This window comes from Ricinus communis, chromosome 3 (assembly GCF_019578655.1).
Source record: "Ricinus communis isolate WT05 ecotype wild-type chromosome 3, ASM1957865v1, whole genome shotgun sequence".
Classification (NCBI taxonomy): Eukaryota; Viridiplantae; Streptophyta; class Magnoliopsida; order Malpighiales; family Euphorbiaceae; genus Ricinus; species Ricinus communis.
Window position 1 is genome coordinate 22,237,412 of NC_063258.1, and position 26,699 is coordinate 22,264,110.

Here is a 26,699-nt window from a genome sequence, read left to right on the forward strand (position 1 = left end):
CAGTAACGAAACTCTGAAAGAGAAAAGCAATTTAGACTCAAGAAATACTCAAAAATCTTTAGGAATAAGGGAGATACGAATCAAAACTTTCATACCTGTTTTCAGCAACGTAAGATGATCTGTTTTTTTTTTTGTCTGTACGAAACTCACACTCTCCAAAGCCTAAGCTCTGATACCAATTGATATAGAAAAGGAATAGGATCATTTTGGAATGAGTTTGAGTACTTTAAATTGTAGGGAACAAATAAAAGAACAAGGATAGAATGAACAAGTAAAACACTTAGAATAATTTCACAAAGAAATCAGATTTTTCTTTTCAACTCTCAATGCCTATAACACTTGGCCATGAGTTCTATTTATACTCAACCATTAGAAGAGTTACATGACATAACTTAAGCAATCTTTGTAACAACTATTAAAGGCTGATTACAAAGGTTTATTACACACTTAAAGCTGAAATTCAAACAGCAAATTAAACAAGGAATTACTCCAAAAACGTCCACCTTTATGAACAGTAAAAACTGAAAATAATGAGCAGCAAATATTCCTCTTTTCAAGCCTTTATTCGACTGTCCAATTAAGGCAAGTGATAAATGTTTGTTTTGATGAGAATCTCATGAAATATTATGATCTTTGCTTAACATTTTTGTGCACTAGCAAGGCATGGACCGTAGCATCATTGTCTTGCACTTTAGCTGTGTGATGGACCTCTTGTTGACTGATTCCATATAACAAACACAACAAATGACTCGCTACAGAGTCTAGTAGTAGGATAACAACTACTGATGATGGTAGTAATCGAATGGGGAATCAATTAATATTAGAACACAATATGGACGACCTTAGCGAAGCAAATTTGTAAGAATTTTATGACAAGGCTTTTAAGTGAAGTATTGCATTGGTTTGTTTATTATTTCTCAATACTGAAGTGGATGTGTTTTGTTTTATATTTATGATATAATTTTTTCCGCAAAAACAAACGGAGCCTAGAGAATATAATTTTACTGACCGCCTAAAGTTATATTGGACGTATATGTACGGTAATGAAACATTTTATTTGTGTAGTGACTAAAATGTAATTTTCACGTTCAGCAGTGCAGCACACGTAATAGTTCCATCCTTTTTACTGTAACTGCCGACTCGTTGGCGCCTTCAAACCTAAAACCCTTCGGTACCTTCAATTTCATTTTCTATCAGTTTCGCTTATTTTTCTCGTAGTTACTTAAATGATTCACTGTCCCGAATGATCGCCTCTACTTCTATATTTCCACCTCCGAAAGGCATCTCTGTTTTCAATCCCACTTGTCTCTATTCCGCCGGCGGTGGCGGTGGATTGTTCTGTTCTGTTCCTTTAGGTCGTGGATTAAAATTGAGTTTCCGCGCGGCGGCGGTGAGGATGGAGGTGATGAAGAGAATGAGCGGCGGATGTTTTAAAGGAGGAAATGGAAAAACGCTTAAGGTTGAAGTTGATAGCGGCGGAGAAGATGTTTTTGATGCTGCCGCTGTTGATTCTGCTGTTCCCCCTAATCATCTTGTCATTATGGTTAATGGAATCGTTGGGAGGTAAAATAATTAAACAAATTATTGTTTATATCGTAATTCATTTTTGTATTTTAAAGTGGTTAGTAATTACTATGACTGTGCTTAGGTGATTATAGAATCTATAGCAATAGCACCTTGTTTGGAAAGTCTAATATGCACGAATATTAGTTCATTTGTATTCTATTATTCTCGTGTTTGGAAAGGTCCTAGTTGCTAGAATTCATTTCTTTAAACTTAAAAGAAATAAATTCATGCCACATATATAAACATGATTTTACTAGAATCCAGGTGAATTGAATTCTAGCACACAGTCAATTATGCAATAGATTAATTTGGTATTTATTATTCGAAGTCCTCAATCGTTCTCAAAAGACCCCTCATAAATTCATTTTGGCTGAAAAATTAAGGCTGAAGCTTTTGTCGAGGCCTTCCAAACAAAATGAATTTTTTTCTGTGTGTAGATTATAGATTATGGAATGGCTTATAGAGAAAGAAAAAATATTGATTGTGTTGATCTTCTCTGTTTCAAAGAGTATATTATTTTCGTTCTTTCTTATTGGATGCCCTCTGTTAATGTGGAATTTTACTGTATTTGACATATTGTTGTTTTGTCAAATACTTCAATAGTATCCACTTATGCAATTTTGGTTGCTAGATGGGAAAGTATAGCTAAAATGGGCTGATCAAAGTGTTATTTGAAGTTCAAAAGCATAATTGGTAAAAAGAAGAAGAAATTGAAAAAAGGTTTTGAGGATTTGATTACAGAAATATCGAAAGTTGGAGTGCTATTCATGCAGCTGTCCCCTTTCTTATATATATATTTTTTTTGAGGTAGTTTATGCCTTTATGGAGGACGTAAGCCATTAGAAATCTGGGTTACAAATTAAGAAATAAAGTGGAATCTTGTTGCTCTGTTAATAATAGAAATCAGGCTTCTATAAACACTTCGGAATTTACTAATTTTCCTTGCTTTATTTTCATGTTTGAGTTTTTTTGTGCATTGGAGTAAGATAGCATCCTTCAACAGCAATTCTCTATTCTAAAAAGAAAAGAAATGATTGGTTTTTAGCAAGAATGTGATACTTATAGTATGTAGAATCAAATCTGGTATGTGGTTTACTGTTTAATTTGGCGTGATGGATAATGGTAATTGTATCATGTAGTTATTGCTTGTTAAAAATACATAATTCCCTTGTATGTTCTTGTTAGTTATTTGTTGCTTGTTAAAAAAACTTATTTGCTTTGTATATTCTGGTTAGTTATTTGTTGCTTGTCAAAAAATACATATTTGCTTTGTATGTTCTGGTTAGTTATTTGTTGCTTGTTATACAAAATAATAAGAAGGAAAATATTTAAGAATTGAAGGAATTATCATGTACACCTAACCAGAGAATTAACAAATTAGGTGTTAGAGTTCAATGTTTTAGGCTTTATGTAGTTTTAAGTTATAAGATCTCAAGCTTTTTATGCTGTTATTTAGTTTCCAATCAATAAAAGTTCTAGCCGTTATTGCTCTTTGGATTGTGTAATGCAATTCAACCTTAGGGGTTTTGCCTATCCAAACCCAATAGTTCGATCCTATCTGCCTGAAAACTCTTAATGTGCAAACCATATTTGATTTTAAAAGTCAACTACCTGAACAGCCTGATTAGAAGCGAACTCGAAAAGACCTGACACTGAACAACCTGGATCTGTAATTGACCCGAGCCTGAAACAACCTGAGACATAAAATGACTTGAATTTGAAACTGAGATATCTCGGGAACGAGAATGAGCTGAATTTTAAAGCAGTATATATCCAATTCAAAATTTTAAATAACCTAAATAGCTATATATAATAGTTATTTCATGACAAATCGCTTAAAAAGTTAGGGGTTATCATATTTAATTTATAAAACATTAGGTACGCAAAATTTGTTGTAAAAGCAACTTCTGAAGACTCTATTAACTTTTGTTACATTTTATAGGAACAAAGCATAGAGGCAAATTACTAGTTGTTACAATTAATAAGAATAGAGCATAAAGGACAGAGATCAATTGAGAGACAATAGGTAGAAAATTGAATAAGAAAATAAGAATATGATTACATAGAAGACCCAATTCTCATAATGATAACAATATATTATGTGTATGAAGGAATTCAGGACTAAATAATTGGATTAAACACAATTTTTAATTTTTTTTTTAAACCTAACAATACTCAACCGGTTAACCAAAAACTTAAAGTGAAATGCAAAGAAATCCAACCTGAACAACCCAAACCCAAGACAACCTGGTGACAAAATGACTTGAGACTGAATCTGGAACCGAAATAACGTGAGACTGAACCTGAAACCAGAATTATCTGAGACTGAAAAGACTTGAACTCGAATAAACTTGAAACCCAAATCGATCATAACCCTGAATAACCGAAACCAAAATTACATGAACTGAATTGGACATTACCCGGAATGACCTGAGGCCACAATTACCTGAACCAAATATAGCCCAACTTGAAAGCAATCTGACCTACTTGTTTGCTATCTCTATCAGTGTAGTTAAAAGTGAAGGGCACACTCAAGGCAATATGCCCTCTTATTTCCTTGAAGCGCAAAGCACAAAAAAGATGTTTAACGACACTGATCTCTATGCCTAAAGGAACCTTTATTGATATCTTAAGAACTTCTAATTATATGATGCTTAGAATCTTTTATACTTTTCCATTATTTTTCACTGCAGCAGATCTAAAAAACTGCAAATAATTGCAGATTTAAGCCACACCAAGTTAGATAGAGTTGTCCATTTGAGTGTCTACAGTTTGTAGATCTTAAATCCAAACTGGACTTGGAAGGCAAAATTTGCAAGCTGTCCTATGTCAGTGACATAGAGTGAAACTAATTTTGTATATGAACCATATGTTATTCAGTTTCAATCAGTATTAAAGCCATCAACATAAAAATAATTTTAATTAATTTGTATATCTCCAAACAAATCTTAGAATACCATCATATGCTGTTTTGTTTGCAAATTTCTTTTCCCTTTTCTATATGTTATTGCACAAATTGTGCTAACAACTGGGACTTTACGCATAAGTAACAAACAACTTATTGTTTAAGCTCAAAGCCTATTCAAAGGGTGATTCCAATCAACACAAACATTGCAAGGTTTTGTAGACCTTTGGGATTAGGATGGTGAGTTGGGTCCTAGCTTTCAAATCTAAAATGCAGGTCTCGCTAAGAGGAGCAGCTAAATTGTTTTGTTTTTAGCTATTTTATATGTGCTCTCGTAGTTCACTCTTGATGCAAATGCGTATATCTATGTACCTTATTTGCTGCTGTGGCTCTTGCTACATCAACTTTAAAATCAATTTTATAGTGTTTCTACATAGAAGAAGCTTGACATTATATCTTACGTAATGATGAGCCCTGAAATAGATCTTTTGGATGCAGTTCTGCAGACTGGAAGTATGCTGCAGAGCAATTCGTGAAGAAATTTCCTGATAAAGTAATAGTGCACCGTAAGTGCTCCTTACTTTCCTGAGCTAACTGCTTCCTTTGTACGTCTTGAAGAATCATTATCACGTAATATGATAACATCATAACACATGACTCTCTAGATCTTCAGTATCTTAGATGTTACTTGTGATCTTGGTGTCATGAATTCTTCCTTAAGTTGACAATCTCCACACAACTGGTAGAAATTCCCAGTTGAAGAGAATTCTTAATTCTGATTTGTAGGGAATAGAAATTGCAATGTCCAAATTAGTAGGTTTTAAACTAGTATTGAGGAAGTCAAAATTGCTGCCACCCATAGTTAAGCTGTTTGTCATAGTGATTTTTGAAGTTCTATTTAATTTGCATCTGATGTAAATATGCCTTGCAATCTTTTATATAGGATCTTCTGAGGAGCAGGAAGTTATATGTGTCCTTTATGTGGTTTCTGACTTAATACTTTGCATACAGGCAGTGAATGCAACTATTCAAAACTTACATTTGATGGTGTTGATTTGATGGGTGAAAGGCTAGCTCAAGAGGTATGTTCAACGATACAACTGAGTCATTTATTAAGATCTTTTGGCCTGGTATTACTGCATCCTTTCTAATAATCAGCACTATTAGAATCTCCTAGGAGTCATTTCATATGAATTTTGATTTCTTAATTAATGTCTGATCTGATGCAGGTGTTGGCTGTTGTCAAACATAAGCCTGAGATGCAGAAGATCTCTTTTGTGGCTCACTCGCTAGGTGGTCTTGTTGCGAGGTATGCTATTGCGCGGCTGTATGAAACTTTACCAAAATTGGGTCTCTCTAGTGTTTCTGGTGATTTCTTAAGTGAAAAACATATGAAACGAGTGGAATGTACTGAGCAGCCTTGTGAAGCAAGAATAGCTGGATTACAACCCATGAACTTCATAACATTTGCAACACCACATCTTGGCTCAAGAGGAAATAAACAGGTTAAACGATCAATTATCCACTTGCTTTACGCCAATTATGAGAATTATATATTCAGTTTTTTTGTTGCTGTCTGTGTTTACTTTCTCTGTTAGATTCTCTGTGTTTACTTTCTCTGTTATATTCTTTCTGGTATCAGTATATAAAACATTAAGGAAACACAATTGATTTTCTAGTTCTTAGTTCTATGGAGGAAAAAGTTGCAGAATGAGATAAATCATTGGTTAATAAACTTTGCTTGGCTAGAATTTTGTATAATCCTAATGAAGTTATTGAAGTAAGATTTACATTCTTGATAAGTATCATGATAAGAAGTGATATATTTCGTTCACAATGAAAACTAACTGGTGGAAGTTCCAATCCATTATTTTCTATGCTGCTTAATGGACAGTTTTTCTTTTATTCCCTTTCTATTTTGTTCGATTTTCTTTTATATTTTACACTGTATATTAAATATTGTTGGTGTTTGATACTACAGCTCCCATTTCTCTGTGGTCTGCCTTTTCTCGAGAGAAGAGCATCTCAAACTGCTCATTTAATTGTTGGGAGGACTGGAAAGCATCTCTTTCTCACTGACAATGACGGTGGGAAACCTCCCCTTCTCCTGCAAATGGTTAATGATTCTGATGACCTGAAATTCATGTCAGTATTTATTTTCTGCGATCCTGCCTCCAATTGCTCAAAGATTGAACTTTTGATGGAAAAATGTTTGGTAATGTCATTTATGGCCTGTGTAGATCAGCTTTACGTGCATTTAAGCGCCGTGTGGCGTATGCAAATGCAAATTATGATCGTACCCTTTTCTTTGCTAAAGTTAGCTTTTGAAGTATGAATATTTTTCTGGACATGATATATTGTCTCTGGTCTCTGCTTTATCTTTCATATGTTTGTTTATCTTAACTATTATGAAGATATGGTTGGGTGGAGGACTTCATCAATCAGACGTCAGCATGAACTACCAAAGGTTATTTTTAAGAAAAGATATTTTGCCAACTGTTTTCTTTATGTAGCATTTGTAGAGTAACGTTTCTCATTTCCCCTATCTCTGATGAAAAGACTAACCAAGGATTTTCTCCAGCCCAACCTTCTTGTAACGGATCAGAAATACCCACATATTGCATATGTTGAGCTAGAAACTATGGAAGAAGGCTATAATACAGCACCGACTGTCACTAGGGAACAAACAACTGATTTGGAAGGTTTGCATTCTGCTTTTCAAACATTGCTAACATTTGGGTAATTGTTCTAATGTTTACATGCTTAGAAGTTGACATTGTTGTTCTTGTGACTTCACTTGGGATTTGGTATTGAAAGAAAAGCTTATATGATCCGCATGATATTGCTACAAAATACTTGGAATATTAGAACAGCGATGGGAAAAAGAAAATTCATATGATTTACAAATAAATTTTCATGTTAAGAGAATGATGAAACCCAAACTATATATTTCAATGTACTCCACATAACATATATACAAAATAGTTCCATTTTCCGTCTTTCCTATATGTCTTTAATATGATAAGCTCGTTGAAGAAATAAAATACTGCATAAAAACCACAATAGTTCCCAGCTAAAAGACAAATGTAACATTGTCAATGTGAATACGTGATGAAATGTGTCATTTTGAAGCCATCAAGCCGCCAACTACATCTACAAAGGTTTTAAATTTATACACCATTCTATCATTTAAGCTTTAAAAGTGGTTTGACCTTTCCAGGCATATGAAAAATTTTGAGGCTTGAGGTTTGCTGGAGAGAGGAGAGTTTTTAAAGGATGTTACATTCATGAGACTTTTGTGAGAGGGAGAGAGATGTTGTCTGCAAAAGAAGAAAGGGAAACAACATCAGATTGTTAGGGGCATCTTTATTGGACTTGTAAGACTATTTAAGAATTAATAATATTAGGCTCAAAATATTAATAGACTTTATCAATTAAAAACCAAAAGACTAGAACCTAGCATAATCCAGTTAGCGAGGACTTTTTTTTTTTTTATTTATTTAGTTTGCATTTTATATTTCTAAAGAATTTGGGGGCAATGAATCCTCCATAAGGCCACCAAGTTATTATGAGATTTTACAACCAAAGCTACATAAAAATTCATAGCTAACTGATTTGAATAATAACATAAAATTTGAAACTAAATTACAATTGAAAGAACTTAATGCAAGCCTTAAGTTAGTTTATACTAAAAATATGAGTTACTTAGATCTTTCATCTTGCTTTTCCTAGAGCTTCTTGTTTGCTCATCACATGCTTTCTTGGTGTTTGATCATTTTCTTGAACACTGTTTGATCTTTATATGGTTGTCCACCTTTTTTTTTAAGAAAAATTTTCCTATATTCGTTTCTTTTTCTACATTTTGCCTTCTCCACTTTTCTTATGGCTTTTGTATTTATACTCATTCCACTTGTAGAGGAGATGATAAAAGGTCTCACTCAAGTACCTTGGGAACGCATAGATGTAAGCTTTCATAAAAGCAGACAGCGGTATATTGCTCATAGTACAATTCAGGCAAGTTCTGTAGCTAAATGGTTTTTTTTTAATCTGCATTTTTTATTGTGTTCTCTTCAGAACTTAGCTGGTTAATTTATTTGCTTTGCCTCTAGTTTTAGTCATACATGTTTTTAGTGGCTGGACGCCTCTCAACTTTTTTTCTTCAAATCTTTTTGTCATAGCTTGGTGGTCAGTGAAAACAATGAAAGGACCCATATTACTAATTGTTAATTAAGATGGGATGTTTTTGACATCTTAGCATAGTGAGAAGTAGAGATAATTAAGTTGAATTATGCAACTTGCCTGAAAGTTAGTTTTCAGTAAAAGAGCCTTGTTTTTCCACTTGTTAATTTACAAAATTTTGTCTAACTTTCTATGCTACAATTTGGAGTAGTTGTTCAAATAGCCTGGGTGCCTTAAAACATATAAATGTGGCAGAAAGGAAAAATGTACATTCTGCAAGTATCACTTTAAGACCAGGCTCCCATGCTGGTAGATATTTATCTTGCATCAGTCCTTTCAAGGACAACCTTGCCAACTAGAGCAAGGTATACTGTTACAAACTTTTGAGACTCACCATTCTGTCATCTGTATTGCACATGATAATTAATGATCTTTAACATGTGAATATTTGTGTTAGTTCTAGAATACAATATAAATATTTTCTAGTGATCATAGTAAAGGTTAATTACCATTAGCCCCCTGTGTTTTTCTATATTACACTAGTCATGACCTCGCTCTTCAAAATTACATTAATTTCTTAAAATTGAATTGCATATTTAACTACAAGAACCTTGATAATTAGTGCTTCAATTGTCAATAAAATAATTACTAGTATATGTTTTATAAGTAAGGTTCAAATATGCTATCTTGGTTGGTTTGGTGATTGTACGTCACATGAAATTATGTTCTAATATTTTCTCTTTGCAAGACATCATCTCCAACAGTCTGCATGTAATATTGCGTGCTAGAAATTACCAATCGCTCAATAATGCCTAATGCTTTGTGTTTATTCTCATATTTTTGTCATATTGCTCATGCATTCAGGTGAAGACATACTGGTTAAATTCTGATGGAGCAGATGTCGTTTTTCATATGATAGATAACTTCCTTCTCTAGCTATCCATGAGTTGGTTTCTTCCAACTGGTGATCTAATACTGGGTTGGTTTTCTTCTGTTTCTTTGTATCATAGACATGTTATAAATGAATAAATTGCAGCATATATTTTGATTTCAATGGGGAGACAATATGAGTACTCTGACATTTCTGGCGATCTATATCCTTTTAGGTGGTTTGACTTTTTTTCTTTACATAATTTATATTTGCATTTCTTTGAAAATGTTATATTTCTGGTTTGCCAAATAGTGATACAGAGGTAATTTTGTGCTTGTAGCATGTTATGTCTACTTGTATGAAGAAGCAATCTTATTGGATGCTTTCACCCCTTATGTCCTCATTTGTTTGGAAAATTTATACGTTGTTCATATGTCCTTCTCCTTTTATTTTTCTTTCTTGTCGCGTTTCAGGTGAAGGAACCATTTCAAATGGCTTTAAATGTTGAGTATCATCAAATAGGTGAGACTTCCTCCTAGTGGTGTCAGGATTCAGTTAATTGATCTGCGGATGCTTTCAAAATTTTAATTAATTAAGACTTTTTCTGAAATCATACCTGCTTCTTTATTAAATTAGTCGGACTGATTATGAGCCTTATCTAGTTTGTAACAATTAGTTTGGATTCGGTTGATATGATAGAAAATGAGATCTATCTCTTAAATTGCCCTGAATTGGATAATTTAGATAATAAAGGATAATGTTGATATGAAGTAATGGCCATGACATTAATTTATGGGGATGAAAAGCTAAAACATGGGGAATAAGATCTTTTCTTTTATTACATTTTTCCTTGATCAACTCAACATCAAAATTCTTCAAATTTCACCTGAATTTTCTCTGACTGTGGGATTTGAGGCTTCCACATAAGACTTTTGTGAGAAGATATTCTTTTCATTTATTTAGTTGTCTTCGTTGCTAGTAATAGTATTTTTTTATAAAGAAGTTTGATGAATATGTAAGTTTTGTTTGCTACTTCAAATTTTATTGGATGACCTGAAGGTTAATGTGTACCAGTTATTATTTGGACAAAAAATTTAGTTGAATTATTTTAATTATGTTAAAGATCCGTGCTTCAGAATATTGTTTCAATCATCAAATGTGTACTTTGAGTGATTTAGGTTTTTATTACAACTATATATAATATTATTCTTCATTTCTGATTTGTGAATATTACATTGTTAAATTTGCAAATTGTTTATCTTTGATAACGTTGCATAATTTTGAGAAATTTCTAATATATGGTGATTTAATTTTTTTCATTTCAAAAGAAAAAGCTAATTTCTCCTTTATGCGCATGGATGTCTTGTCTTGCTTGATCATCAAGTTACACCCGATTCTGCCGATTAAGCTCGTCGATTGCATACCCGTGATTCATTAGGCCCAATCTTTGTGTCATTTGAAATCCTGGCACCTAGGGGAATAAGGTAGGATATAAATTTTAATAGAATTAGGTTTCCTAGTAGTGTAAATCCTGAAATCGAATATCTGATCGTACCTCGATTTTCATCATTCCCTCTTTTTTCTAAAAGTTCTCTGCTCAAATATCGATCATTTGCATAACAGAATCGATAACGGATCAACCAACTCTTCTTCACCTCCATTTGAGATTGAACCAGTGTTTGATCCTTGATGTGAACTCTAGGCTCTGATACCATTAGGCAAGTTAGCGCAAGGGGTGTAAGAAGATCATGGGGTTCTTGGTATTATTCTCTCCAAAGCAGTTATTAAACTGTTTAAAAAAAGAACTGATTTTCTAGCACCTTTAGATTTAAATAATTTTCTAAGTTATTATTATAATTATTGCACAAAAATCTTGCTTGTCAGACTGATTCACCTTTTAATTGAACAAGAATTTCATTGTCTCCCCAGTCAATTAATTGGAATTTCTTGACAAATTTTTCTATAAAAGTAAGCATGAAGAATACACAAAATTAAATGAACAAGAGCACATCAACTAATTATTTAGAGACACATTTTTACAGATATTCTATTTTTAAAGAGATACTCACACTCTTGCAAATACTCAATTTTTAATGACTTAATTTTAATAGATCAGACTAAAATTTCTGGACACATAAGATACTTTTGGTATTTTGATATGACATTGAATTAATTACTTTATTGTCAAAAAGAAAATTCTATCAATTGTTTTATTTGTCTAGAAATTTGAGTTTGATTTATTAACCTAAATTTTTTTTATTAGGATAGATTGCAAGTATGTTAAAAAAAATAGCCTCATAAGAAATTTTGCTAGACGACAGACCATATCTAAAGGAAGTGCTATCTAACAAGAGAATTTTTTAGAGGGAATGAGCTCAAAAGGTAAAGTGCCAACAACCCTATCTAAAAGGTTTTATGAGACTACTATTAATGATTTCGTACTTATATATCATTTTAAGGAAGATGTTTACAAGCTTAGGATTAAAGCAGTAACCGAAAAAGATTACTTATATCTATATATTCTCATTATTAATAAATTTTTATTAGTCACTGATACTAAAGATACAAATTTACAACCTTCTGAAATAGCAAAAAATATATGAAGTATTTCTCCCTAACAATAAAACTTATGATTATTAATAGTAAATTATACGAGAAACCGGTTGTGTTATTTTTTTGCCACAGAGCGATCTAGAGGAGAATTTGCTTGTAGTAAATTTATCATAAAAAAATATTATTACCTTGGAAGAATGGAAAAAAGGTTTCTTTTTCCACTGAAGAATTAAAATTTTCCTCACATTAGAAACTTTAAATATTTTAATTATATGAGAGCTTGGTTAGGAGCCATATTATATGATAATAGGCAAGACAAATTTAGCTGGTAGGCCTAGTTTCAATTAGAAGGGCATAATGTTCTTCCCACTTGATTTATTAAATGGCTTTTTAAACTAGAGATTATTCCCAATTGAAAGTTGGAATTGTTTATGAGCTGTTTGTTTCTGAAAATAAAAATCATAAAAACTATTATCTTTCCTTTGTTATTTTTTACAAAATCTCTTGGATTATTAAATAGGAATGACGGTTATTAGGAAATTGAACCTCTAAATTTGATGAAAGCATAGAAAATGTTCCATGATTAGCAAGAAAAGTATTAATTAAATGATGATAAATTTGATTTCTTTGCATTTTGTTTATTCAATTAAAGAAGTAATTACTTTTGAAAAGATCTTATCTCAGCTCTCGTCGTCTTAATCTATTCCTGGACAGCTAAACAAAACATATTTAAAAAATCTGTTTAGCGAATTTGTGAAAATATTTTCAGAAAGAGATAAGGCAGCAATTTATGACAGTTCTAGTAGATTAGGAGAAATCTATTTCTTCAAGAGCATAGTCCTGTGAAAGACACTATATGCTAAAAGATAAGGACAACTCAGAGGAAATTGATGAGGATAGTATGTCAGTCAATGTTTTGCCAATAATAAATTCCTAGGACCCTACAATTATTACATCTAAAATATTCTATCAGAAATAATTTAGTTTGCTTGGATAAGTACTGACGCAAAAAGATTCTCAAATGACTATATAAATACGCGGGGGAGGGGAGTAGAAGGTGTGCAAGAAGGAAGAATGAGTATTTCTCCAAAAATTCTTGTGTTTGTAAGTATCTATCCAAAAATTGAGTGTTTGTAAGGGTGCAAGTATCTAAAAATAAAGTGTTTGTAAAAGTGTGAGTATATCTAAGTAGTTAGTTGGTGCCCTCTTGTTCATTCAAGCTTGTAACTAGTTTTGTCCTTTCTTGTCCAAACCTGTAGTCAGTTGTTGTACTAATTAGTAATATAATAAGTTTATTATCTCATTTTCTTATATACTCTTCATGCTTATTATTATAGGAAAAAAGATTATTGCAAAATTTGGATTAATCGATTGGGGAGACAAAGAAAGTCTTATAAGGTGCATTAGTCCAACAAGAAAGATTATTGTGCAATAATTATTATAATAATCTTAAAAATTATATAAATTTGAAAGAGCTAGAAAATCAATTATTTATATTAAACAGTTCAATAACTGCATTAGAGAGAATAATACCAGAAACCCCATAATCTTCTTACATCTCTTGCACTAGCTTCCCCTAATGGAATAAGGCATTTTGGTAGGCAAGAAATTGCTTAAAATAAAAACCATAAAGCAAACACTTGAGGTATGTTAGCACCTATCTTTCTATTTTGTTTTACTTGATTTAAGCTAATCACAATTACCACAACTTGCAATTGTGGAAGTTACAAGTCAAATGAGTTGATCTCGCTTAGTGTCAGTGAACTTGTTTGTTAAGTGAGTACAATTGCCAAGTTTCAACTTGTATACTGGAACACAATTTTGTTTTTGTTTCAATAAGGTCGGTATGCTAAATTTTAACATGACCCTAAGCATGCTAACTTGCATAACCTTCTTACTTAATAAACATACAAGATTTTAGTTAAATTGTAAAAGGAAATAGCAATTATAACCTTATCGAGATAAAGTCAAATTTAAGTGATTTTACTAATACACAGTGCTTGTCCTAAAATACTCAACATATTTAGTGAGCGTAGTTATTAAGGGCGAGTGTGAAGCTCAAGGCCCATTGGGCGCATGCCCTTAAGACATAAATAGCCAAAGGCAAACAATGTTACGAAGGTGCGCCCCTTGGTCTGTCTTGACTTCTAGTCCAGATGCTGTCAAGGTGCGCGCCTTGTAACAATTTCAATATACATCTTATCTGCATTTTTTTATTTAAAATAAAGTAGTCGAATTTTTATTTAGGTTTAAAAAGAGCTTACAATATGCCCTGCCACACCAAATCCTTTCAATAAAAAAGGGTTAAAAGAAAAAAAAGATTCAAAATGTACTTTGAAGAAGATGCTGGAGAATAAGAAGAAGACAAGGAAATTGGAAGTGATCGACTTGAATTTAATAATAATAATGAAGACAATATTGATGTTGATGAGGATTAATTGCGCTTTGATAAGTGTTTTTAAGAATTTTGCTTTAGTATTATTAGGATTAGGACCTTTTATTGTTAAGTTTTATATGTGTTTTGGGTGCTAATTTTTTTAATTTAATATTTGTTTTACTAATTTTTGCGCCTTGTTTCTATCAAGTACTTACATGTGGCTTGCGCTTTGTGCCTAGGCTCCAGGACCTCTTTGCACCTTTGTGCGCCTTGCGCCTTTAATAACTATATTACTAAGTTAATCATGGGGAGGTGGTGATGCTTATGACAACGATGATACCAACCATGAACAAGATGGTAGTTACAGCAATGAGTCTAATGGTCGTGGTAATGGTGATGATGATGTTGATGGTAGTGGTCTTGCTAGTACTAGTAGTGTGGTAGACGTGGTAATACTATAGTTGGTGTATGGGTCGTCTATAGTAGGGATTATGGGTTGTATTTCATAGCTGCAAGTGCACAATATGGTCATAACTGGTGGACAATCTACTTCCACAGTAGCGCTTGGAATTCTGTTAACCTCTTCTTGGTTTTAAGAGCCACCGTTGATGCGTATTCAACCATTGCTTTGCGCTGAACATGAATTCTATGGTATAACCATGAACCATTACTATAGGGATATGAAAATGACACAAGCATTGCTAACTGATTTAAATGGCAGTTGATATTGCTTGATAGAAATGTTTGCTTTTTGATCTTGCTTTGACATTATGTTATGCTGAGGATAAATGAAAATCAGGCTGAATTTGAATTAATGAAGGAACATGGTGAATTTGTATGTGCTGATCTTATTCAAAAAGATTAACTAGTAGCTCTCTCATTGACTGTTTATATTTGAGTGAGATTGTATTTTATTGTGGCAGAGGGAAAGGAGGAGAAAAATGAGAAAGAACACAAAATTGCATTTGAAGCAAGCGAAACAGTTTTACAACCAGTTTGGACCTTTTTGGATATAGATTATGTCTTATTATTCTGCAAATTCTTACCATTCCACTGTGGTTGGTTCTGCACCTCAAGTGTCTCTTTAAGCGCAATGTGCTTGTTTCCCCTTTAGCACACCCTTTAGGAACCTGGTATGCAATATGGAGTTGAGGGAAGATGAGCTTCAAGAGGATGAATAACCTCGCAGGTGAATATTTACTCTGCTGTTTTTCTTTTCAGAACTGCATAATTGAAATATTCAGTGAGCTGGATTTTGGAATCTATATGACAATGATTTAACTTTGGCTATGGATTACCTTCCTATTTCTTGGGTTTTTCTGCTTGTAATTCCTATATCTTTCAACTCTTGCTTTTGCAATGATGCACTTGAATTCTCTGTTAGTAAACTTGATAAGCTCTTGCAGAACTGATCATCAAAAAGCATGTGATTTTAGCTCAGCAATAAGCATTAATCTACAGACATTAATATATGTTTGTTTTTGACTGAGCTCTAATGTAACCAAAATTAACAGATTATACCTCTGTATACATTCTTAGCTCTGCTGCTGATTTTGATATTTCTACAACACAATTGGTGGGAGCAACTTCAATTACCTGACATTTTACAAACAATGTTAAAGATTTCTTTTTTATTTATGCTCCTTGGACATGTTGCAGGAAGAATATAACTATTCATTACCTCTGCTGATAGGTCATAACATGACCTGCTGCATCTAGTCATCTTTTGTTTATGCATCGTCATCTGATATAATGTTATCTGCTCATTAGTTTGCAAGATATTTTCAAACAAGAAAACCCTATTGCAAGAATCAGACATCTAGCACGAATTACCTTGAAGTTGTTCATCCTCTCAACTGACAGACTTGCATCCATTGCAACAGCTTCTATTTTCTTTATGGTTTCATTCACTGTATGCTTGGATCCTAGTCTTGTTCTCTGCTTCTTATCTTCCTGAGTAAGAGAAAAGATTGCTACATTTTCAATTGAACCAAGGAACGTTAGAGAATAGTAAAATCAGATTCTGATTTTTAAGCTTGCCTGTTCTTCAAATAGACCTGATAAATCAAGGTCATGCGACATTGCTATTAATTGGAATGCATTTATGAAACTTGAGGATTTGGGCATTTTTGTTTCTGCAGCTTCGTCCTGCCACAATATTAGGTGTTTTAAATGAAGTCAAAGAAACTCAGTATCTTGTTATTATCTAAAAGCTGCTTACCTGAATTACATCAAAAGCAGCATTTACATCGTTCAGGCAGATCTTGTCATCACTTTCATATCCACAAGCAGGCATATAATCCATCTGAAACCATGAATCTTCCATAATCTCTGGTATCGTTATTCTCTGTAATGATGAATTGTCACTTTATTTTCTTGTTTATGATGTTCTTCGAACGCAAATAATTTAAAATTTTGTTAGCCATACCGTTTTGGGATTTGGATCAAGTATCCTTGATATTAGCTTCTTCTGCCTTCTAGTAAACCATGGTGGACATGTATATTCTGCTTGAGATATCTTAACACATAAACATGGTTGTCAGTAAAGTGATGTTTCTTTTTCTTTCACATAGACAAGAGTTGCATAGAAGAATTTACCTTCTTATATAGCTGAATAAGGTTACAATCATCAAAAGGTAGATAGCCAGCAAGTAGTTCAAAAAGGATTACTCCGCATGACCAAACATCTGCGGCTGCTCCATCATAACCCTTATTTGTCAGAAGCTGTTCAGCAAAAAGATGAATCATCAGCTTCAATGCTGAGTGAGGAATTCAGGTATGTGTTTCTTTCTGAGGAAGGCTAGTCTGTATTTTCAACTCTCTTCTTTTCTCACATGTTACTATCAGGAATCAGATCTTAAAAACTGTAAGGAAAAGAAAAGATAACTTGAATCTAGCTTCTAACCTCAGGTGCTACATAGCAGGGAGAGCCACAGGCTGTAGTTAGAATATCACCATGCTGTCAATCAATGAGTTCTTAGCCAACACTTGTGAAAATTTTTTTCAAACTAGGTTCTACTGACAATTGGCATGCACAGGAAAAATATTGCTAGGTTGTTGGTACCTTGTGCAATGCACTTAATCCAAAGTCTGATACTTTCAGTCTTCCGTGATTGTCCAAGAGCAAGTTTTCTGGCTGCACGCAAGATGATTAGTTAATTAGCTAAGTTATTTCTAGAAAATTGGCAAATACCGCCAAGTAGTAATATCTTATTGACCTTTAGGTCTCTGTGATAAACTCCTCTGTTGTGACAATAGTCAACTGCATCTATCAATTGCTGGAACATCTTTCTTGCCTCTGATTCATTCAGCTTCTTGGAATATGACTGAGTAATCAGGGGTTATGGGGATTAGAGACACAGAAAACATTAAGACTGCCTCAAAAGTCAAAAATACCACTTTTGAATGGCAGGTGTAGTTCCTCACCAACTTGTCCGATAGTTGTCCTCCTGACACATATTCCATTACAATATAGATTTTCGTCTTTGTGCCAATAACCTGTGATTGCAATTCAACACAAAGAAGGGATAGAAGATGCATGAGCAAGAGGGCTTCTAACTATTAGGGGAAGAAATTTAGTTAAGACCACATGCAACTGGAAGGAAACCTCGTGTATCCTAACAATATTAGGGTGATTCAGGAGCTTCATGTTTCTGATTTCCCTTTGTACCTGAAATTAACATTTTCATCTATCAGAATGAAACAGATTGAATGTGCAGAGCAAGCAAATTGCTATCTTCCTAAGGGAACTCGTTTGCAATAAGAAGAAAGGTAAGAACAAATCAAAGATGTGGAAATTAACCTGGGACTTGAGATTGCTTTCTACAGCCATGTGCTTATCAATGATCTTGATTGCAACATAATGTGCAGTGATGCTATCTACAGCTAGTTTAACCTTGGCAAATGTTCCTTCTCCAATTGTTCTGCCAAGATGATACTTCCCTATGTTGTTTGCAAATCCCATTTTCATATAACAACCGTTCTTCTTGCCAAAATACTCCTTTATTCTTTGCTTAATCCCTGCTTCTTGTGGATTATGGTATTTATACTCCTCGCAAATGTTCTTTATGTATGCTGTGCCTTGAATTCCTGTGAAAGATGAAAGCAATTTGACTTGGTTTAGGGGACAACTCGTGCTTGTTCCTCACAGCTGCCATACTTGTGGTTCCTGTGCCTCTTTTAAAAAGGAGTGATATAAAAGTCTTTAGACGCTCAAATGCATAAATATATTTGTGAGGTTTAGAAAGGTTCATACTTTGCAGCTTTGCATGGAAGGGGAGATGACCAGTTGATAGTTGGCTAGTTTGGCTAGTTGGTGAATGTGTTTTGAATGGAGGTTAGATGTTCGTGTCTGGACTATAGCCTCCAAGCAAGGTTGTGCTATGTTCACCACTTCTTTTCTTGCATTATCTTAAACAGCCCAGTTGTCAAATCTTATGTGATACTGACCCCTTAGTTATGAAAATATTAATGCATTATTAAGCTGAAATTGATTTATAGCCTGAAGTCTCTGTTCTGAATGGACAGGTCAATTTGTGGATTATAAATATTTAGCGGAAGGAGCCAAGTTATTTTGCATTTTAGTAGGGAAGTTTCTTTCATCCCGTAACACAAATATAAATGGAATGTGACATCAATGCTTTAGATATATCTCTTGATGGAGCCGAGGGATGTAGACATACTTCTCGTTCAGGCTAGGTAAACAGGACACGAAACTCCTAATTTCCTACCAAGTGTTTCCTAGGTCACTTGCCCTTGAATCAACCAATCTTTTTTCTTATTTATTTCTTTGAATGCTGAAGTACATACGACTACATGCATATTAATCGTCAAGTTTTCTTTTTTTACTCAAGTTGAAATATGTATCTACTGTGAGGTTAAGTCTTTGCCACGTGAGTAAGAGTCTTGTCTCTTTTTTTATTCGGGCATATATGGGTGAATAGTTTGTGGTTTTCTTAATACAATTAAAGCTAGTGACATATGGATATGTTTGGAATACCCCATTGTTTGGGACCGTCAGCCTGGTTTGGCAGATTTTAAATAGATCCTGTCAAAACCCGTTCTCTTTACTCGTATCAGAACTTCAAACATAGACATGTTATTAAGTAGGTTGTGTTAAATGGGTTGTCTAGCTCGTTTTCATATTATTTAATTTATTAGAATTGCATTGTTTTAGATTATGTTTGTCATTGTTTCTTATTTATAAGTTCAACTTTTATTTTGAACAAAATTTGATAAGTAGATTATGCTTTTATCACTTTCAGCTGAGAACATCTGGTTGGTAGAGGAGAGTATGCATGACTGTTAGGTCTCATATTTATCTCACATGTGAAATATATGCTTATATTTATACGCAAGTCATTTTTCTCTGTGTTCTCGTTTCAAATTACAGAAAGAAAAATCCTCCATGAAATTCACTGGTCATTTTGATTGGTTGGCTTGTATTTCATTTTTATATTTTACTAAATTGATAAAAAAGAAAAATTAACTTGATGTCTAAATTTAACATTACATATTAAACTCAATAAAAATGGATTTATTTTATTAAAATTAGGAAAATCTTTTAATTTTAGAGTGATTTAATCATAATATCTAGTAGAAAACGATAATATGTATTTTTTTTTCAATTAAGACTTTATCTCATTAGCATTTCAAAAAATATTTTATTATTCTACACTAATCTATTTCTATGTTAAGATGAGTTCAAAGAATTTTTTTTTAATTGTTTGATAAATATATGAATATATAGCAACTATTATAAGTTTAAAATTTCTTAATTCTTATTGATTTTTCAGTAAGATTGGGATTGGTTAAATTATTTTTATTTTCAGAATATTATTTTATTAATTTGAAATAAAATAGATATTGGTATCAATTCTAATTATTTATTAATACATATTGTGAGCAAAATATGCTAAATATTAAAAAAAAAAATATGAGTAGAAAATATTAATAATACTTTGTTAGACACGAGCAAATATTGCTAAAACTTAATGCTTTACTTTAATTCTATAAAAATTTAATCTTGAATGAATTTGAAAGTATTGTTAAATAAAATATTGTTCAATGATTTTGTTAGATACTAAAATTAAATATTCATTTTTCTAATTTAATAAGAAATACTAAGTTTTCTTTCAAATAAATAAAAAATATTAAGTTTGATACTTAATATTAAGTATAAAAACTAAATTAAATGCTTACAATCAAATCAATTAGATCCTTTAACTAAATTGATTAACACCAAAAAGTTAAAAATGAACTTTATACTTATTAGATTTAAATCAAACACAAATAAATATGTGTCAGCACTGTAAAACAAGGAATATAACTAAGATCATTATATATATATATATATATATATATATATATATATATATATACATACTAGATTTGATATGTGCACATATTTTATTATAGATGAAATTATTTTAGGATGTACATTTATTCTAATGCACAAGTTTTATGCTGATACGTAGCTTTTATATTCAAGATCTAATTAATTTATTAAATAAGTTGGTTTTATAATTGAACAATGATTCATGTCCTAAAAATAGTATTTAATTATATTTTTAATATCATATTATATATTAGTCTTCTAATAAAATAATGAATATGATCTTTAAAAAATAATATTTTAATTATATTTGTAATATTATATTATAAATTAGTTTTCCAATGAATCTAATCTTAAAAAATAGTATGTTAATTATATTTTTATTATTATATTAACTGATAAATTACTTTCTTAACTATATTAATATTTATAATCCTAAAAATATAGTATCAATTATACTTAAAGTTTCAACTATATATATAACTATAAAATTGATTAATGATTTTTTTAATATTATTTTATATCTATTTCATAAATAAAATTTTTAAAATATTAGAAATTTATTAAGAAAGATACTTAAAGATATTCTGAATTATTTCTTTAGAATTATACTTCTAATATTAATTTTATATATAAATAATAAATCAAGACGTGTACTTATTCTTACATATAGAAAATTTCTTTGACATGTGTACATATTTTTTATACATAAATATTATATTCATAGTTCTTTTTATTGTATAGTTAATATATTAACAAATCATCTATTTTTATAATATAATAATGATTCTAATTTTAGAAGATTTTAGTTATACTTTTAATATTATATCAACTAATAAATTAATTTTTTAATTATATAATAGTATCTAATTCTAAAATATATCATATCAATTATATTTATATTATCAATTTTATATATAATCAATAAGTCAATTGATTCATATTTTGAAATAATATTTATATTTGTTGTATTAATAAAATTTTAAAACATTTAAAATCTTAATAAGAAAAACACTTAAATATCTATTAAATTATTATGTTTTATGAAATGTTATAAAATACTTTTCCTTTTGGATTTTTGACGTGACATATTAACTATTCATATTAACATAATATGAATAGTTAAAATGGTATAAACTTTCACCTTCTAGTGTAATAATCATTTAAAAAGTGAGATTCTATAAATAATAAAAAATCATACTTTTTATAAATTTCATTAAATTATATGGCTAATTCAATTTTAAATAAAGTCTGATCGCTATAAAATCAGTCTTGTCGGATAGATGGCAAAGTGTAGAGTTTTTTTAGCTTTGTCAGATCACTCAAAACTCATCGGAATAGAATAGAATTAAAGAAATTAAATTGTTGGATTAATTTTTTTCTTTTTGATTTTTCTCTTTAAATTTTATAAAACTGACATGATAAATTTTGAATGAAAACTAAATTGGTAAGAAATGAAATGAAGATTAAATTACAAATTGAATTGGTAGGAAATGAAATCAGATTGAAATTACAAGCAGTTGTCGCCAAAATTATTAAACTGACGATGTTAGTAAATTTGGATGTAAATTCTAACGGTTTAATTTTATAATACTAAAGTGTTAAAAAAAATCATAGAATTTTTTGTGTTAAAAAATTAAACTATATTGTTAAATTTTATATTTTTCAATTAATTTATCAGACGGTCATTTCAATGAAGATTGTGTATCTTAGATAATTAGGTACCATAGTCGGAGCTTATTGGAGACACTGTTGACACCATGATATGAAGTCAGAGCCTAACAGAGATATTGTTGACACCTGTTGAAAAAAGGCTCAAGAACATACTAAATTAAGAAAAATAAAATATATATCCTTTCTTATTTTATTCTTTATAAACTACATCTCAAATCCTCTAAATATTTGGGTTTGTTTCATAGGACCTATTTGTATAATTTAAATATTCAAGTTTTGTATTGTTAGTGAACACTAATTAATTAAGCATGTTAACGGTGATTGAGTTTCCAATACCATATATTCTATTTTGGAGTAAAAAAGAAACATTGATCATGTGATTGATTTTATAGGATAGAATTAAGTTTATAATATCATTAACCAATCTAATCAGGCAATCACATTTTTTTATTGAGGGGCGTGGAAAATACTTTTAAAAAAAAAGCATAACATAAATTAAAAGCTCAAAAATCCTTCTAGTAAACGAAAAATATGTTAGATTATGTAACCTTAGAAACAACATCCAAGTTGTGGAAGTTATTACTTTTATTTTAGAGTAAAGCTAAAACAAATTACTATATGATTTGATGTTTTTACTCTTAAGGGATGTAGATATTTTTTGTATCAAAGAAGTAATATGTGTTCATATTTTTAGTATTTTTAAATACATTTAATATTTTTCTCATTTTTTAGATTGTAAATATTAATAGATATATAAATATTTGATAAAATAAGTCATTTTAGTTAAGTTAGAATGTAATTAGAAATTTTATGGTCATAACAAGCTGTTAAAACATATATCTTTTTTAACTTTAATCGAATTTAAAAAATAATTTTTTTAAATAAAACTATATAGTTATGAATTCTTTAATGTATTGTTAGATGCCACATTTCTTATAAAATTATAATTCAGTAATAGCTCATATTAAATACACCTTTGCTTCAACTAAGCTCAATTTATTGTCTTTTTTATTTTTTATGATGATGGTTGTTTGGATTCTTCATTTATCATTTATAGGGCAAGAAGACATTAGCTAGGAAAGGTGCTATTCTAAACAACATCAACTTTGGACCTTCTACTTTTGTAAAATTGTTAGAAGAATTTTCAGGGCGAATCGTTTTTCGAAAAAGAAATTTACGATTTTTTTAAAAAAAATTGTTTATACGATTTTTTTAAGAATTTTATCAAAAAAAAGATACTAAAAATATATTTATAAGATTTTCAAAAGTTATTTTTAAAATAAATTATATTATTGTGACTTCAGTTTTATTTATATCTTTTCTATTTTTTTAGAATTTTGTTAAAAGGAAGATACTAAAAGATACCAGAAAAGTACTAAAAGTATACCTATAAGATACCGAAATGATATTATTTTTTAATTTATATTATTATAAATTCGATTTTTATTTTAGATCTTTTTATTTTTTTCAAAATCTTGTCAGAAAAAAATACTTTAAATATACTTAAAAGATATCGAAAGTTTATTTTATTTTACCTTGTATTTTTATAAATTTATCTTTTAAAATTTCATTCGAAAAAGGATACTAAAAGTATACTAATAAGATACCGATATGATATGATTTAACTTGTATTAATCGAAAATCAGTTAAATGAGGTAAATTTATCATTTTTATTTTATATCTTTATATTTGGTATTAATGAATTGAATGGTTACATTTTTTTACAGTAACTAGTATATTTTGATAACACGAAGATGTATGTTTTAAAAAATATATCATAATATATCAAATGCAGTTTAAAATACACGAAGATGTATGTTTTAAAAAATATATCATAATATATCAAATGCAGTTTAAAATACATGAAGATATACTTAAAATAAAATGTAAGAATGTATGTAATGATAACAAAAATATATTAAAAGAATATTAAAAAAATACTATTTTATAGTTCCAAGAAAATCGTATAGATAAAATTTCTTAAAAAATGTATGAAAAAAATAGTAAACAAAGTTTTAAGCACGCTTTCCATAGATATATGTAAGAGTCCCAAAATTTTATTATGAATTAGTCTCTTTTTTTTCTCTCTTTTGATAAATTGGAAATCTTGTTTATAAGAGAATCCACTTAATCATTAAACTATTAGTCTGTTATTCTCTTAATAAACTCAATACACATATAATTGTTTTAAGAGCTAAGCCATCTAATTATTAGTGAAACCAAACTAGTTTAGAATTAAATTTAGTAGAAAGTGTGAGGATAATGATATAAACAGTCACTGAATTTGATATTTAGTTTTATTTTAGTTATAAAACTTTAATTATTTCATTTTAGTCATTTAATTTTAATTTTGTCTCATTCATAAATAAAAAAATTGACACATGTCAAAAACAACCAATAATAAAAATACAATTAAGTAAAAAAAATGTGACATATCAATTTTTTATTAACAATGTGAGTAAATTACAATCAAAACTAAAGTTGAATTATTGAAATGAAATATATTAAAACTTTAAGACTAAAATGAAACTAAATACAAAATTTAGTGACCATTCATATTAATATCCTGGATGTGCGCACACTTATTTTGGCCTAATAATTAAGTAGTTATTGGCTGGAAATATCAAAATTGTTCTAAACCAAGAAAAGCCAATGTTGTTGATGGAATTTCTAGGGCTCCTACAAACCAATCCAAGCAAGATCCTCTATATATGGGGAGCGGTGCAATCACAAAAGCAAAAGCCAAAAAGATTAAGGATGCAATGGTCTTATTTGCTCAAACTTTAGTGATAATCACATTGTGGAAGAACAAGCTTCAAACAAGCCCAATGAGCCAGATTGTGTCTTGATAATTCAAGTTAGTAAGAATGGACTTCAAGAAGCTTGACTTCTTATTAATTTTCTTTTGGCTCGAAACTACTCCTTATTTAACTTTTTATACATTTCAGCCCTTGATTGTTTTATTACTTTAAAATTCTATTTCTTTGGGCCTTTTACATTACTTGCTTAGTTTGAGCCTTTAGTTAAGTTTATCAGGTTTATTCTAAATTTGGGCCGCCTCTTGCATTTTGCACCACCCTCGTTAGTTTGTTTAATCCTTGTGTATTCACTATAAATACTTAGGGTTTATCGTCTTGTAAAACTTTATCTTGGATTTTAACATTATTGAGAGTGTTCTCTTTCTAAGTTCTTGCAATGGCTTATTGTTTTGAACATTGCAACTTCATTGATTGTTCATTGATAGCTAAGGGTTCCTTCAATAGATTGTTGTGAGTTCTTAGTTGCGTATAATTGTGTATCCTTATCTTATTCTTCATATATCCTCAAAACGAATTGATATTGGTTCTATTCAATAGATTGTCTAGGGTCATATTAGTTGTCTTTTGGTACAATTCATATTCTTCAATAAATACTAAAAATTATTAATTACGGATTGTAATCGAAGAGAGAATAAATTAAGAAAACTAATTCTTTTAACTATAATGGCACCTTTAATCCTATGCTAGTCTAATGTGTGTGGGACATAATTGAAAAATCAAGTAAAAACATACGAAAACAAATTTTAGATACAATGAATTAAAACAGTTTCAGCACTGAGAAAAATAAAATAACTGTTTTTCAACACAAAAAGTAGAGAGACAAACACTTACTTATTTAAGCAAATAAGTCCAACACATAAGTATTAGATGACTAATTTGTAGAATAAAATCAAGTGGAAGATAAAACAAATAAATGCTCACTAATTTAATTTGAGAGAAACATTCAACTGACTAATTCTTCTTTTCTTGAAATATCATACAACTAATTCTTAAAATAAACAATTTGTAATTTATTAGAAAACATTATACTAGTCACTTTTAAGCCCCATGTTCAAGTTTAAAGCAAATTCCTTAATCAAATTTAAGCATATATAATTTTAATCCTTAAGAAATTAAATTTTTAAATCATTTTGTGTAAATATAAGATTTAGCTTTTAAAAGTTCAAACAATAAAAAATGAGTCTTATTAAACCCTAGATTTCTTCTCTGGGCCAAGGTCTTGTAGGATCTGGTTAGTCTTGAGTTTTCAAGTGTGGTTTCTTTTTAGGGTTTTTGTCTATTAGATTGGTAGAGATGGATCTAAAGAGAGTCTAAAAGGTAGGACATTACTATTAATAGAAAAGGAAGAGGAGGTAGTTGATTTATCTAAGAAAGGTATAAAGGAAGATGAGGCCCGTACAGGGAAATTGTTGACGACCAAA

The 26,699-nt window shown here is 30.5% G+C and overlaps 2 protein-coding genes across 15 annotated transcripts; one reads left to right on the top strand and one right to left on the bottom strand.

The window, feature by feature from the left end:
- Positions 1-1,085: 1,085 nt before the first annotated feature.
- On the top strand, positions 1,086-19,449 carry LOC8277519. 14 transcript variants are annotated; one of them, XR_007214987.1, is made up of 15 exons: positions 1,086-1,563; positions 4,970-5,037; positions 5,483-5,553; positions 5,701-5,976; positions 6,453-6,616; positions 6,712-6,767; positions 6,886-6,938; positions 7,053-7,173; positions 8,388-8,485; positions 9,515-9,629; positions 9,995-10,043; positions 15,375-15,640; positions 17,025-17,227; positions 18,148-18,222; positions 18,979-19,449. XR_007214987.1 is itself a non-coding variant. In XM_025159671.2 (10 exons), exons 1-10 carry the CDS (start codon positions 1,244-1,246, stop codon positions 9,584-9,586), a joined length of 1,299 nt encoding a protein of 432 aa, XP_025015439.2. In that variant the 5' UTR covers positions 1,086-1,243; the 3' UTR covers positions 9,587-9,916. The 14 variants fall into 14 exon arrangements, 1 of the variants encoding a protein (XP_025015439.2); XR_007214984.1 differs by having other exon boundaries at positions 17,025-18,825; XR_007214985.1 differs by having other exon boundaries at positions 17,025-18,222.
- Positions 15,394-18,421, bottom strand: LOC8277518 (CBL-interacting serine/threonine-protein kinase 21). Its single transcript, XM_015727374.3, has 15 exons — positions 18,254-18,421; positions 18,059-18,121; positions 17,878-17,949; positions 17,670-17,777; positions 17,516-17,587; positions 17,357-17,410; positions 17,050-17,175; positions 16,880-16,969; positions 16,673-16,798; positions 16,492-16,599; positions 16,285-16,404; positions 16,133-16,195; positions 15,973-16,047; positions 15,750-15,859; positions 15,394-15,674 (listed from the first exon to the last, which is right to left on the bottom strand). Exons 1-15 carry the CDS (start codon positions 18,419-18,421, stop codon positions 15,617-15,619), a joined length of 1,413 nt encoding a protein of 470 aa, XP_015582860.1. The 3' UTR covers positions 15,394-15,616.
- Positions 19,450-26,699: the final 7,250 nt, after the last annotated feature.

Excerpts from the sequence above, each read along its gene's own strand:
- LOC8277519 (XM_025159671.2), top strand. The coding sequence starts at position 1,244 with ATGATCGCCTCTACTTCTATATTTCCACCTCCGAAAGGCATCTCTGTT. Across the intron at positions 1,564-4,969 it reads GTTAATGGAATCGTTGGGAG|TTCTGCAGACTGGAAGTATG; the intron begins GTAAAATAATTA and ends TTTTGGATGCAG. Across the intron at positions 5,977-6,452 it reads GCTCAAGAGGAAATAAACAG|CTCCCATTTCTCTGTGGTCT; the intron begins GTTAAACGATCA and ends TTGATACTACAG.
- LOC8277518 (XM_015727374.3), bottom strand. The coding sequence starts at position 18,421 with ATGAAAATGGGATTTGCAAACAACATAGGGAAGTATCATCTTGGCAGA. Across the intron at positions 16,600-16,672 it reads CTGCTTTTGATGTAATTCAG|GACGAAGCTGCAGAAACAAA; the intron begins GTAAGCAGCTTT and ends ATATTGTGGCAG. Across the intron at positions 16,405-16,491 it reads CAGGTCTATTTGAAGAACAG|GAAGATAAGAAGCAGAGAAC; the intron begins GCAAGCTTAAAA and ends TCTCTTACTCAG.